General features: G+C 43.2%; 1 protein-coding gene across 1 annotated transcript in view; it reads left to right on the forward strand.

The window, feature by feature from the left end:
• The window catches only part of LOC117506097 (actin filament-associated protein 1-like), a gene marked incomplete at its 5' end in the record, with an annotated part of 39,722 nt that extends 31,881 nt beyond the window's left edge, over positions 1–7,841 (forward strand). Inside the window, 3 exons of the mRNA XM_034165611.1 lie at positions 5,797–5,987; positions 6,105–6,272; positions 7,589–7,841. Coding sequence (XP_034021502.1) covers positions 5,797–5,987; positions 6,105–6,272; positions 7,589–7,615 — 386 coding nt within the window. The remainder of the gene's footprint in view (positions 1–5,796; positions 5,988–6,104; positions 6,273–7,588) is intronic.
• Between the last annotated feature and the right edge of the window lie 7,573 nt (positions 7,842–15,414).

The following is a 15,414-nucleotide window of genomic DNA, read 5'->3' on the forward strand; positions in this document are numbered from 1 at the left end:
AAGATAATCTTATCAGATATTCCTCCCGTGTGCGGTGTGTTCAGAGCACTCTGATCTGCTCGGAAGGACGTCAGGAGCGCTGCGATCGCAAATCGGGGATATTCAACATGTTGGATTTTTTTGCTCTGATATCGCAGTGTGTTGTGTCTTCCGACCACAAACGAGCACGCAGCCTGCTGAATGTGACGTGCAGCCAATCAGAAAGTGAGGTGACGGGCGCACGGAGCGAAATCTAAAATCAAAACAGCTGTTCTGACTTCCCAGAAAGTCCGGTGGTCACGCTGTCTCCACTCCTTTAAAGAACGCCTTTTCTTTTTGTGTTGTTTTTTTTACCTCTGTTTTAAATAGTTCACAAAGTACCTCCATTTGTTTACTCTGAAGTCACGTTTAATCTCAAGAGATTTTGCGAGATTTCCTGTCTGACCTGAGAATGTTGGTGTGTGAAATCTGTTCGTGTGTGGTGTTGTTGTCCTCACCGTGTGGCTGAACACCATACACTGTAAGATCAAACCTGTTAGATCCATGATTTTTTATCTTCACATGTGTGGTCTCTCAGGTTTTGGAAACCTAAAGATAATTTTAAAATCCTGTTGTGTGAACCAGGCTTAAGACACCTACAGTGTTCTGTACAGTAGATACAGTGGGGACAGTAATTTGATCAGATTTGACAGACATTTGATCCACTGTCAATTTTGCAGGTTTTTTCACCTACAAAGAATGGAGAGGTCTGTAATTTGTATCGTATGTACACTTCCACTGTGAGAGATAGAATCTAATAAAAAATCAGAAAATCACTTTGTATGATTTTTAAATAATTAATTAGCATTTTATTGCATGAACTAATTATTTGATCCAGTAGAAAAAACAGACCTTAATATTTGTAACATAAACCTTTGTTACCCAAGCCCAACAGATGGCCATAGGGTATTGTGAAGACCTGGCGTCCATCCGTCTGTCTGTCTCTCCGCCCGTCCATCTGTGTACAGCATAGGTCCAGTTCTATTACTGCCACAGTCTTCAAATTCACAGGGCACATTGTTGGGAGACAGACCTTGGACAAGTTTGAAGACGGCTAACCTTGACATATTTTAAGAGGTATTTTAAGAGGTCAAAAAGTCACATTCTGTACCTAATTTTATGACATGATTTCGTGGACGTTAGCATGGTGACGTGACATGCTGCTAGCTAGGTGGAAACTGTTTTGTTTCTGTGTTATATAACCTGTAAATATAACCTCTTTGTCACATATTATGTAAAAGCTAGCGAGAAATATATACGTCTAAAACTGAAAACTCTGTTTTAAAAACCTGATAATACCTCAGTGATTTAAAAGACATTTAGCAGACTTTAGCATTTTTGAGTGGCGAGGGTGACAGCCAATCAGAGTAGAGCTGCACCGTGACATCACAGTCTGGTTGCAAGCTGCAAACTCAGTTTTTTGGAACCTAATCATTATTTAAACAACTGCAAATTATACAGAACACAATGCTCATATGGCAGAGGGTATTTTAGCTAGGACTGGGTATCAATCCAAAAATTTTGATACCGATACCAGTACCTTCACTTTGATACCAGTTCCTGATTGATACTTTTTTCAATACCAATTTTATAAGATCAATTCTAACAAAAACAAAATTACATTACACATAGTACAAATCTTGAATTTTATTTTTAAGCTTTGGTAATTTTCCACTACAAGCACTTTTCTTACAGAAAAAATAAACAAATAATTTCGAGTGCTGAAGAACACTTGAAAACACTCTGTAGTTTTTCTCAAAAACATTTCCTTTCAGACATCATTGATTGATTGATTGAATTTATTTAGTACAATAATGCACAAAATACATGTGTATTTGTCCATTAAAATACATGGATAGCACAAGAAAGCAATAAAAGCTTATTTCCATTGTGGTCTGGCATTTTTGGCACATTTTCACACATTGCACATTTTAGCATGAATGTCTCTCCATACCTCGGAGCTGAGCTGCAGGACATCTCATTTTGGGAGGAAAAAAACGTTTTGATCGATTGCAGTTTGTTGTTTGTGTTACAGTGTTTGGAAAGTGGTGTCATTTGATTTAAATGGTGATTCACTTTCAAGTTATTAATTCCGACCGGACTCTATCTTTGACTCGGCAGAGAGCCGCGCAGTGTTTCAAGCTGTGAGAACGGAAAGGAGGATGATTCTCGTTTATTTCTTGCAACAAGACAGGAGTCCCATGTTAGTGACTTTAATCCACATAAAAGTGACTCATGATTGACATATTTTAATGGCTTTGAGAGGGGATAAGGAGTGGATTTGTCACTTCTGAAATGCAGTGAAGCAAAGATCCCCATCCATCCTCCCGTTAATATGGTGCAGTCGTCCTGTCCCCTTTGCAGAAAAGCACCCCCAAAATGATGTTTCCACCCCCATGCTTCATGGTTGGGACGGTGTTCTTGGGGTTGTTCTCATCCTTTAAACACGGCGAATGGAGCTGATACCAAAAAAGCTCTATTCTGGTCTCATCTGACCACATGACCTTCTCCCATGCCTCCTCTGGATCATCCAGAAGGTCACTGGTGAACTTCAAATGGGCCTGGACATGTGCTGGCTTGAGCAGGGGGACCTTGCTGCCCTGCAGGATTTTAAACCATGACAGCATCATGTGTTGCTAATGTAATCTTTGTGACTGTGGTCCCAGCTCTCTTCAGGCCATTGACCAGGTCCTCCTGTGTAGTTCTGAGCTTTCTCAGTATCATCCTTACCCCACAAAGTGAGATCTTGCATGGAATCCCAGACCGAGGGAGATTGACAGTCATCTTGTGTTTCGTCCACTTGCTAATAAATAATCATAACAGTTGTTGTCTTCTACTAAGCTGCTTGCCTGTTGTCCTGTAGTCCATCCCAGCCTTGTGCAGGTCTACAGTTTTGTCCCTGGTGTCCTTAGACAGCTCTTTGGTCTTGGCTATGGTGGACAGGTTGGAGTGTGATTGATTGAGTGTGTGAACAGGTGTCTTTTATACAGGTAACAAGTTCAAACAGATGCAATTAATACAGGTAAAGAGTGCAGAATAGGAGGGTCTGATTTTGATTTTTTTCTTTTTGTTTGTTTGTTTTTGTTTTTGATTCTGTCTCTCACAGTTGAAGTGTACCTATGATAAAAATGACAGATCTCTCCATTCTTTGTAGGTGGGAAAACTTGCAAAATCGATAGTGGATCAAATACTTTAGGGCTGCAGCTATCGATTATTTTACTAATCAAGTATTCTATTGATAATTCTGGTGATTAATCACATAAAATATTTTTGCATATTTAAACAACATCAATAGTCCAGGGCTCTCCCTAAGCAATGGCACAATGTCGCTGTGCCAAAGTCTTGACATTTTGCTGAAATGGCAATGGGATGTGGTTTTCTGTTTTTTTTGTTTGTTTGTTTGTTTTTTTCCCAATTTGTAAAATGTAACCATTTTTGAGTTGTTTTTTAAAGGTTGGTGGACTGGGTCCCTGCGTGAATTTTTTTTAAATCCCTCTTTCTCTGTGATTCAGCAGATGCATTTCAGTTGGAGGTTGAACATGTAGGCCTCGCAGTCCCCGTTTTTGTTCATTTTTTTTTTTTCAGTTATTTAAGTGACCGTGTTTGTGAAGCGTTGGTTGTGTGTTGCCCCAAAAAGTGAAAATTAAAAAGCGAAACACTTAGTCTGCATCTGAGCAAATCACAGAAGAAAGAGTGGACTTCTGCTGAAAGGATCTTCTGTGTTTTTTTTTTGTTTGTGTGGCCGTGGGGGGAGCTTTGACTTGCTCGGTGTGAGGGGAATGCTGAGCCCCTCACATCGGGTAGAGAGAGAGATAGCAGCTGTCCGCCGGGCAAATAGCCGCTCCCCACATAGAGTGGAGAGCAGCCAGCGGACCAAACCGTGTGATTTTTAAAAATAGACAAACACACTGCTTCGCTTTGAATGCACAGTCAGTCCATTTCAGATGATCAGTGTAGACTCTCTTTCTCTTAAAAGGCTTAATTTTACTCTGTGTCGCGTTGGAAAGCGGTAGCTTTTGTGCAGGGGTGCCCAAGTTCGGTCCTCGAGATCTACCTTCCTGACACTCTTAGCTGTCTCCCTGCTCCAACACACCTGAATCCAATGAAAGACTTGTTAGCAGGCTTTTAATGAGCCTTTCATTGGATTCAGGTGTGTTGGAACAGGGAGACAACTAAAGCCGAGTTCACACCGGGCGCGATCAGACGCTACAAATTCGCGTGGGTCACCAGGCGACGGACGCGCCTCCCTCGCCTGGTGTGTCGCTCTGCTTGGGTGGACTTTTGCTGTGAAAATTCGCCCTGGTGCATCATCAAATAGGAGGAGCTTCCATTCCGCTCGCCGGCTCCGGTTGTCAGTCAAGCTAACATGACGGACCTTGATCACACGGAGCGAGTTGCTGTGGAAAGCTCCCAAAACAGAGAGTATCATTATTTGCTGCAGGAGCTGTGTGTGGGTGACGGCCGCTTTCAGCGGTCCTTCCACCTCTGCGGGACCCAGTTTGAGGATCAACTGTCCTGTTCACGCGTGCACATGTAAACAATTAAAAAAAAAAAAAAAAAAAAAGAAACTCTGCTGCTTGCTGCAGCTGGCTCTTCCCCCAAAAAACTCTGTCATAATTGAGTTTAGAAACCAGTCACCATTGGTTTTATTATACATCTGTTTAGTTAATTAATAAAATATTCTCTACAGACAATTCGCTCGCGCGCACATAAAATAAAAATAAAAAGAAACTCCGCTCCCCACTGCTGTTGTGCTGCTGCTCGCTCCAAAAACTCTGTCATGATTGTGAAATAAAGGACAAAAGAGACATAAGTCCTGCTACCAGATACAGGACATGTTCACATCTTCAGTCAAACTCCAGACATCTCCATGTCACTACATATTCAGTCCCTGATTGGTCATCGCGGCACGACGAGTCAAAAAAGTTCAGATTTTTTAACTTGGGGAGGAGGGCAATGCGACGTGACGTGACGTAATATCGCGCCACAAACGCGCAAAACGCTCAAAATCGCTTCACTCGCATTGCTTCACTCGCGTCCATCGTGTCGCGCTGCGCGGTTTGGCGCCAAAACACGTCCTTACATAGGGATTACATGGCAACCTGTGGCTGCAGTCGCTCGCGTCGCGCCTGGTGTGAACGCAGCTTAAGATTGTCATGAAGGTAGATCTCGAGGACCGAACGTGGGCACTCCTGCTTTTGGGGCTACATTGATTAGCTCTTACACAGCTTATGCACATGCTCTACTCTTCTTTTTTCCTGAAGATGTTACATCACCACACACAGGCCTGGCATATGTATTACAATGTTAAAAGGAGCTTCGAGGCACAGAATTTTCCTCAAACATTTTTTGTAATCGAGTATTCGACTTACTCAACTAATCGTTTCAGCCCTGAAATACTTATTTGCCTCACTGTACATATACTGTATATCACATATAACATATAAAATTACTCAGTTTGGCCTCCATGTGGAGTAGAGATGCCATGACAGCATATGCATGCTCGATGGCATGTTTGTCAGTATTTACGTGTTCCATCTGCCAGTTCTGCCGGTGGCGGAAATGCAAACCAAGCTAGACATAACCGTTCCGACCCCTACCACACCATGCAGTACTGACCCGAACCACTCGGTGGAAATGAAGCTGTCAGCATGTGCTGACTAAATCGTCATGGTGTGACAGCTGCATAACTTATTAGACGTGCGCCCACATATGCCAGCGTTCTTAATGCGCTGGTTCAGGACCCTAAGCAGACATTCTGGTTTCTTCCCCCGTCAGGTAAACGTTTGCACAGCTCACTGTCAGAGCAGCTGCAGAAAGTAGAGGAGGCGTGCCGGCGAAAGGAGGTGGAGCATGTAAACCTGGAGCTGGAGCTGACTGAAGTGAAGGAGAGCCTGAAGAAAGCGCTGAATGGCGGGGTGACACTGGGCCTCACAATCGAACCCAAAGCAGCTTCCTCGGGCCTCCAGGTCAGTTCTTCCTTTGAGCTCTTAGAAACCAGAGGTTTTCCTACAGTTCAGAAGCCAGAAGAAGCTCTGATCTGTTAGAAGAAAGGACCTGACTCAGGTTTGATCTGTGTCTTAAAGTCTCCGGCGGCGCTGCGACGGACACAAGAGTCCTCGCCGTTCTCCAGCTGTGACACCAGCGACACGGAGTCCTGCTCCCTGCCCGTCAACAGCGCCTCTCTGCTCCGCCGGCAGCAGGGCAGCCAGAAGGCCTCGCCGGTCCGTGGACACGTGCTCAGGAAGGCCAAGGTCAGAGGTCACCCTTATTGGAATGTGGGGGGGGAAATTCCATAATTCTGTTTTTAATTATTTTCTTATTAAAAACAAACAGATGTGATGTTCCTGGGAAGAAAAAAAACTGTATTTAATGCTGGCTTTAAAAAGTGCTAAATGAACATAAAATACCCGGTGAGAAGTCAACTTTATATTATGAGATCTTTTATTAAGAGGTTCAAAGTTATTTTTAAACTTGCCTTCAGACTGAATTCTGCAGAAAAATGACTTTTATTTAGAAAATATAAGTTAAAAGAACAGATGCTAAAATCACATTGTCACAAGTCCGAATTGAAAAATAAGAAACATTTTTAATGCTCATTTTTACGACGGTCACCTGAAAAGTTTTGCCTCCTACGCCACGATTTCATTGACGCGCAAGATAGTGACATGAATTGGAAGCTTCTCCACCGGGCAGCGTCGTTACTCTCCATGTGCTTTCGATCCTTTTCCACGCACTTACACTGGCGCCGGGTGACTTTCTGCGTCCCATTTCCCTCGCCGCCAGCAGCACCTCTGCATGCTGAGCATCACGTGGCCCTTTGGCTCTACTTTTAATTTGTGGAAAAGGAAAAAGGAGGAGGGCATGATATCTGGACTGTCCGACGTCTTTGGTAAGATTTGAGCTGCTGCAATGCGTTCTGTGTTTGGCGACTCGCGTCATCACGCTGAAGAATTGTGTCTTTTCCAGGATGAACCTTCAAGTGTGTGTGCAGCTTTGGCAAAGTGTCCATACATTGGTCAAGTCCACAGTGTCGCGTGTTCCAAAAGGTTATGAGGACTCTGCCATTGCACCCATTCTTGATGCTGTGCCTCTGTGGCTGTTATGGGGTGCCCTGTACCATCCACGCAGACTCGTTGTGGCTGGATTTTGGCTCTCCAAATACCTCCCACCTCCTGACATTTACACGGACGTCACCATAGAAACTCCTTAATGGGTGTCCGTGGCTGCACGGCTCTCTGCCATGAGGAGTTCTGTAATAGTCAGTAAAACGTACACGGGTGCACATTTTACCGACTGCTGTGCATGATAGTCTGCAGGAACAAGCGTCTGGTGCAGCAGTAGTCACTCAGTAAAGGTTGACTCTCAGGTCATGCTTGTTCCTGCAGTCGTGGCGTTGGAGGCGGGGCCTTTCAGCGAACCCTTCTGTTCTTCAGAGAGAAAACCATCAAGTGTAATTTTGAAACTTGTCTCTTTCAAGATGTTTTCTTCTTCTTTTTGTTGTTGTTTGCTGTGAGTTGACATCAGTTTTTCTTTGAACTGAAATGGGGATAATGTGCTTGTTTTCCAGGAGTGGGAGCAGAAGAGCGGCACATGAACGCCGGTGACATCCCTCATGGACTTTATCATTATCGTTATTGTTATTATTTATTTCAAACGTCCGGCCGAACCAACATAAGGTTTTCACAGACTGTCAATACCACAATATGCACATCTTTGTGTTGCCATGGTTACTGCAGTAAGTCGCTGTACTTCAGTTCTACAAACTCTGTCAGCATAACTGCAGTTTTTTTGATTGAAATCTTCAAAGTATTTATTTGTAAATGTCTGTAGCTTGTAGTCGCCTTGTTACTGTATATGTGAGGCCATGCCTTCCTGTTTGTTTGCTTAAAGGTATTGTTTGTACGGTCTGTGACTGAACGTTACAGGGCAAAAACAGCAACAACGCTGGCAAAGTTCAAGTTTAGTTTTTACAGGGGTCAAAAGTTAAAGTTGCTCCAGTTTGAGTAAAACGTGATGCAAATTATTGGTTGAGCTCATCACCATCATCACCCTTACTATCTCCAGGCTGCCAATCTCTCACCACTGTACACTCACTGTTCCTCTCCACTCTGAGCACAGGACCGGATCCATTTCAGGCGTGTGCACTGGACTCTGCCCGTTCTCTTCTGTTGTTCTTGTCCATGCTTCATATCCATACAGCACTACCATAAACAGTTAGATTTCCATGTTCCGCCCAACACTTCGTGTTTTCCATGTCCTCGTCATTTTGAGAACAGCTTCTTGTATCTTGTTGAGACACTCTGATATCTTCAGGGCCTCCAGCATCCTTTGTCACGTACGGGTCACAGGGAGCAACAGCTTGCAGGCGTGCATCAGGTATCCCGGGGACGTCTTAACTGTGAGCCAGGAGTACCTGTGTTACATCTGTGGTTAGCACATGATACTCACTCCTGACAAGTGTGTCAGCAAAGCCAATATCACTCCTTTGTCCACTGTCTTCCATGTCCACTGTCTCCTTGTGTTCCCTTTCCACACAGGGGAGAGTGGACACATGAGACACAGGAGCCAGTGGACACAGGAGACATGTGAGACAGTGGACACAGGAGACATGTGAGACACAGGAGACAGTGGACACGGGAGACATGTGAGATAGTGGACACGGGAGACATGTGAGACAGTGGACACAGGAGACATGTGAAACACAAGAGACAGTGGACACGGGAGGGTGGATGCTAGAAACAATGGACACAGGAGATGTGTCCACAATCCTTCCGTTATTGACCATGAGGTCATGGTGAACTCACCTCCAGATCTTGACATTTATCCCAGTTAGGATGAGATGTTCCCCTTCAGCCTGAACAGGAGTGATGTCATCAGTAATGGCAGAGGGGGGGCGTTTACTCTTCAACACTCTCATCCAGTTGCATGTTGGTAATTCATTCAATCAATCAATCAATCAGTTTTTTTTATATAGCGCCAAATCACAACAAACAGTTGCCCCAAGGCGCTTTATATTGTAAGGCAAGGCCATACAATAATTATGTAAAACCCCAACGGTCAAAACGACCCCCTGTGAGCAAGCACTTGGCTACAGTGGGAAGGAAAAACTCCCCCTTAACAGGAAGAAACCCCCAGCAGAACCAGGCTCAGGGAGGGGCAGTCTTCTGCTGGGACTGGTTGGGGCTGAGGGAGAGAACCAGGAAAAAGACATGCTGTGGAGGGGAGCAGAGATCGATCACTAATGATTAAATGCAGAGTGGTGCATACAGAGCAAAAAGAGAAAGAAACAGTGCATCATGGGAACCCCCCAGCAGTCTACGTCTATAGCAGCATAACTAAGGGATGGTTCAGGGTCACCTGATCCAGCCCTAACTATAAGCTTTAGCAAAAAGGAAAGTTTTAAGCCTAATCTTAAAAGTAGAGAGGGTGTCTGTCTCCCTGATCTGAATTGGAAGCTGGTTCCACAGGAGAGGAGCCTGAAAGCTGAAGGCTCTGCCTCCCATTCTACTCTTACAAACCCTAGGAACTACAAGTAAGCCTGCAGTCTGAGAGCGAAGCGCTCTATTGGGGTGATATGGTACTACGAGGTCCCTAAGATAAGATGGGACCTGATTATTCAAAACCTTATAAGTAAGAAGAAGAATTTTAAATTCTATTCTAGAATTAACAGGAAGCCAATGAAGAGAGGCCAATATGGGTGAGATATGCTCTCTCCTTCTAGTCCCCGTCAGTACTCTAGCTGCAGCATTTTGAATTAACTGAAGGCTTTTTAGGGAACTTTTAGGACAACCTGATAATAATGAATTACAATAGTCCAGCCTAGAGGAAATAAATGCATGAATTAGTTTTTCAGCATCACTCTGAGACAAGACCTTTCTGATTTTAGAGATATTGCGTAAATGCAAAAAAGCAGTCCTACATATTTGTTTAATATGCGCTTTGAATGACATATCCTGATCAAAAATGACTCCAAGATTTCTCACAGTATTACTAGAGGTCAGGGTAATGCCATCCAGAGTAAGGATCTGGTTAGACACCATGTTTCTAAGATTTGTGGGGCCAAGTACAATAACTTCAGTTTTATCTGAGTTTAAAAGCAGGAAATTAGAGGTCATCCATGTCTTTATGTCTGTAAGACAATCCTGCAGTTTAGCTAATTGGTGTGTGTCCTCTGGCTTCATGGATAGATAAAGCTGGGTATCATCTGCGTAACAATGAAAATTTAAGCAATACCGTCTAATAATACTGCCTAAGGGAAGCATATATAAAGTGAATAAAATCTACATTCAGATTACACTGCACGTAGTTCTGTTGTGATGGATGATGTATTATCATTTAGAGCCACCTGTAACTCTGTTCCATCTCGTTACATGGGGACGGGGCAGTTCTGCCTTGTAGTTGCAGCCCCCTCTAGAGGCACCCAGGAGCCACTGCAAAGTGGGGCAGCCACATGAAAAGCAGATAAAGTCAACTCAGTTTTGGGTTTAGAAGGTATTTCGTCAGCATGAAGTCACAAAGTTGAAAACTGAGACAGCGATATCATCAAAAAAGGACAAAAATGTACTAAAAGGGATTTTTTGAGGGAAATTCAGGCGCCCTAAAAGTTGTGTCCTGCTCCATTGATTGTGAGGCCAAATCATGGGGCATATTGTTTGTTTTCCGTGAGGCGGCAATGAATGTCCAAAGGCGCCAGCTAACAAAAGGAAGAGTTTGCACCATGACGTCATGGGGAAACGTCACGGAATCCATTGGACATTGACCTTGCTTGACCTTTAAACATTCAGCACAATCAAAACTATTCAATTTATTAATCCTGTAACTCAACCAATAACTTTTGTTTTACCTTTTTTTTTTAACCAAAACTACAGAAACTTTAGCTTTTGATTCCTGTATAAGCTGAAACTGACCTTTGTCACTATTTTTTTGATGTTATTCCCACAGAACTCCACAATATTCAGTAACAGAGAGATCAAACGCGACCTTTCGGAAGCCTTTATAATCAGACATAACGTGGTGTAAGTTTAAATTCTGACCCCCACCCTGGGATGACCCCCATGTGTTTTGGAGCAGGCCATGGTCATGGTAGACTGCGGCTGGATTGTAAGTGTCGTGTAGTGGTCCTGTTGAGGCCAAAGCTGACTTTGGCCTCATGGACTAGCTGAGGTGGTTCAGGAACCACCCAGAGACAACAGGGGACATGTGGAGAGTAAGAGGGGTTGGCTGAGGATTGTCAAGCTGTTTGGTCTGCTGTCACTGTGAGCTGGACCTTAAGGGACTCGTATGGGACTGACATCCCACAAGCAGGTTCATCATATGTACGCTCTGCGCATAGAGTGCAGTAGAACATAATATGAACACACAGCTGGTTAAAACACACACAAAAAAATGACAAAATAAAGTAATAATTAATGGAAAAAAACACACCTTTAACAGTTCTGCTTTGTAGCATACATTAGCACCACTTGTCTTCCTCCCTGCAGCTGTGACTGGGTCATATTTTTGCACAGGGTCCCATACACGAAACATTGGATGAAAAATGTATTGGCGCATAATACAGTGAGGAAAATAAGTATTTGAACATCCTGCAGTTTTGCAACTTCTCCCACTTAGAAATCATGGAGGGGTCTGAAATTTTCATCTTAGGTGCATGTCCACTGTGACAGACATAATCTAAAAAAAAAAAAAAAATCCGGAAATCACAATGTAGGATTTTTTTAATAATTTATTTGTATGTTACTGCTGCAAATAAGTATTTGAACACCTGTGAAAATCAATGTTAATATTTGGTACAGTAACCTTTTTTTGCAATTACAGAGGTCAAACGTTTCCTGTAGTTTTTCACCAGGTTTTCACACACTGCAGCAGGGATTTTGGTCCAGTCCTCCATACAGATCTTCTCTAGATCTTTGAGGTTTGGAGTTTCAGCTCCCTCCAAAGATTTTCTACTGAGTTCAGGTCTGGAGACTGGCCAGGCCACTCCAGGACCTTGAAACACTTCTTATGGAGACCCTCCTTAGTTGCACTGGCTGTGTGTTTGGGGTCATTGTCATGCTGGAAGACCCAGCCATGACCCATCTTCAATGCTCTTACTGAGAGAAGGAGGTTGTTTGCCAAAATCTCACAATACATGACCCCATCCATCCTCCCTTCAATACGGTGCAGTCGTCCTGTCCCCTTTGCAGAAGAGCATCCGCAGAGTATGATGTTTCCACCCCCATGCTTCACGGTTGGGATGGTTTTCTTGGGGTTGTTCTCATCCTCTAAACATGGTAAGTGGAGTTGATTCCAAAAAGCTCTATTCTGGTCTCATCTGACCACATGACCTTCTCCCATGCCTCTTCTGGATCATCCAGATGGTCAATGGTGAACTTCAAACGGGCCTGGACATGTGCTGGCTTGAGCCCTGCAGGATTTTAAACCATGATAGCATCATCTGTAACTAATGTAATCTTTGTGGGGTAAGGATGATTCTGAGAAAGCTCAGAACTACACAGGAGGACCTAGTCAATGACCTGAAGAGAGCTGGGACCACAGTCACAAAGTGAGATCTTGCATGGAATCCCAGACCGAGGGAGATTGACAGTCATCTTGTGTTTCTTCCACTTGCTAATAAATAATCATAACAGTTGTTGTCTTCTACCAAGCTGCTTGCCTGTTGTCCTGTCGTCCATCCCAGCCTTGTGCAGGTCTACAGTTTTGTCCCTGGTGTCCTTAGACAGCTCTTTGGTCTTGGCTGTGGTGGACAGGTTGGAGTGTGATTGATTGAGTGTGTGAACAGGTGTCTTTTATACAGGTAACAAGTTCAAACAGGTGCAATTAATACAGGTAAAGAGTGCAGAATAAGAGGGCTTCTTAAAGACAAATTAACAGGTCTGTGAGAGACAGAATTCTTGCTGGTTGGTAGGGGTTCAAATACTTTGCAGCAGCAACAAACAAATTATTAAAAAAATCATACATTTTGATTTCCGAATTGTGTTTTTTTTTTTTTTATGTCTCTCACAGTGGACATGCACCTAAGATGAAAATTTCAGACCCCTCCATGATTTCTAAGTGGGAGAACTTGCAAAACCGCAGGGTGTTCAAATACTTATTTTTCTCACTGTATATCATTACAACAAAATACATTAAAAACCCTAATCTAACACTCTAACCTCATAACGGACAAAGAAACATCTAGATCACAGCTTGCAGATAGAATGTAATGTAAACCGTGTTTAATTTACCTTCAAAAGTGTTGCATGGCTGAGGTCCGTCTCACCTCACATGCACGCCTCATGCACAGTCACAGCGGAGTAACTGGTGCATTTATCCGACTGTTACAGCGACTACTAGCGCACTCGTTCACCCTGCCCATGCCCAAATCCTCATCACAGCTTTCCCTCAGAACTACAGCCCTGTACACCTTGTGCACTACTATGTATGGGTGTGGGGGGGACCAGTGATGCTCTGATTGGCTGATGTTCTACCTACAGAACACCATGGAGCTCTATATAAGAACTAGAGAGCAGACAAGGAGGCGTGATCGCCATTTTAATTCCGGGCAACTTAATGATTTGCGTGCATAGAAGTTCACTTACACGACTTTATTCATCCCACCAGGGGCAATTAATTTCAGCAGCTTGCATACTGGCACACAAGCTCGTCAAGAAACAGGTGGAATATGCTGGAAAGCTGCGCATGTTGGCAAAGCCACAAACGGAGGAACAAGGGAGACAATATTTCCTTCCATGAGTAAGTGGTTTTGGTTCTTCTTGTCACTTTGTCCGTGATATTTGGATGATAAACAGCTGTATTTCTCCTGCCGTACCTGTGTCACCCGATGACACGGACCATTAACTCTTCACTTATGTCTAGTTGATATTTTCCACTGTTAGACCAATGTCTAGTTAAAATACTTGTCGGTAGTGAGTAAAATTGTTCGACAAGACTGGGGATTTTTTATCATTTGCACCTTAAAATAATGAGATTATAATGACCCATGCTGTGCTGCTCAGTCACACCCACACAGAGAGGTGTACACACACCACTGACTTCATGAATGAAACTCGGTCAATAAAGGATAATTGTGTAAAATAAATAAATATATATATAGTAATGGTTTTAGGAGCCACGCTGCGTTGAACACAGCAGCTGCTGCAGCAGGACGCCTCAGCTCAGCAGCTTGAACAGCGCAGATCCGTGTAACTTTCAACACTAATATTTGGGAATGTGTGAGTGTCAGACTAAGTTTAATACTTTCCTGACATAATTTAATGTCATTTAATTTTACTGGCTCGATATCCAGGTCAAAATGGCATTTTAACACGCATTTTGCGAGAATTTTTCTGAGTGTGTTCAGTCGCGAATCTCCATTGAAAATGCATTAACATCCAGGTACTTCATCAATATTTTGCACGTTTAGGAGACGTCATGTTGCTGTCCATGAAGGGACATTTTCGTTTAGTGTGCAGCGTTGGTACTGCGCTCTCTAGTTGTCATATACAGCTCCATGCAGAACACCCACACTGTGCACCTTTCCTTTATTTATGCGGTCCAGTTCCCCACATACACACATGGTAAAATATGGCATGGAGAGGAAAAGGTGACCCTCCCCAGCTCACGTGTAACCCTGATCAACCATCCGATGATCATGTAAATATCCAGACTTGCATACTGCTTCATTGGCACTGACAGGTTGGACCCATCTTTGGAGGTCCTTGCCTCCTTCCTTGACTGAAAAAGGTCTCAGTAAATGTACTTCACTTTGCATTGTGGGAGTAAGTGTTGTCAGTGTTTGTTCTTGCACCTTAAATATTTTTATATCTCAGACCATCTCCAACTGTGTGACAGACAGTAATCTAATAAACGTCTTCACAAACATCAGCTTTCTGGATTTTGTTGGTGTGAATATGAACAAAGTGACAGTGTGGGGACTATGCAAAATCTGTTTCCCAGCCTTGCTTTGAGGAGGATCCAGTAAACTGATTACACATCAGAAAAACACATTCACAACTAGGGATGGGTATTGGTAAGATTTTATTGATATCGATGCCATTATCGATTCCGCTTATCAATCCGATTCCTTATCAATTCCCTTATCGATAGCCCTTGTGAATTTTCTGAGTACTAAAAGTAGGCTTTACATATTTTCTATGTCAACAACATTTTAAATTGTTCACTGGATCCTTGATCTCTGGACATAAATAAAAATAAATAAAATCTGTAGTTTTTGTCAAAAGCATTTCCTTTCAGACATTTTGGCATGAATGTCTCTCCGTACCTCTGAGCTGAGCTCAGCCAGATGCTGCACGTCAGCGCAGGACGTCTCATTTTTTGAGGAAAAAACATTTGGATTGATTGCAGTTTGTTTGTATTACAATGTTTGGAAAGAGGTGTCATTTGATTTAAACAGTG

Source organism: Thalassophryne amazonica, unplaced genomic scaffold (genome assembly GCF_902500255.1).
Source record: "Thalassophryne amazonica unplaced genomic scaffold, fThaAma1.1, whole genome shotgun sequence".
Lineage (NCBI taxonomy): Eukaryota > Metazoa > Chordata > Actinopteri > Batrachoidiformes > Batrachoididae > Thalassophryne > Thalassophryne amazonica.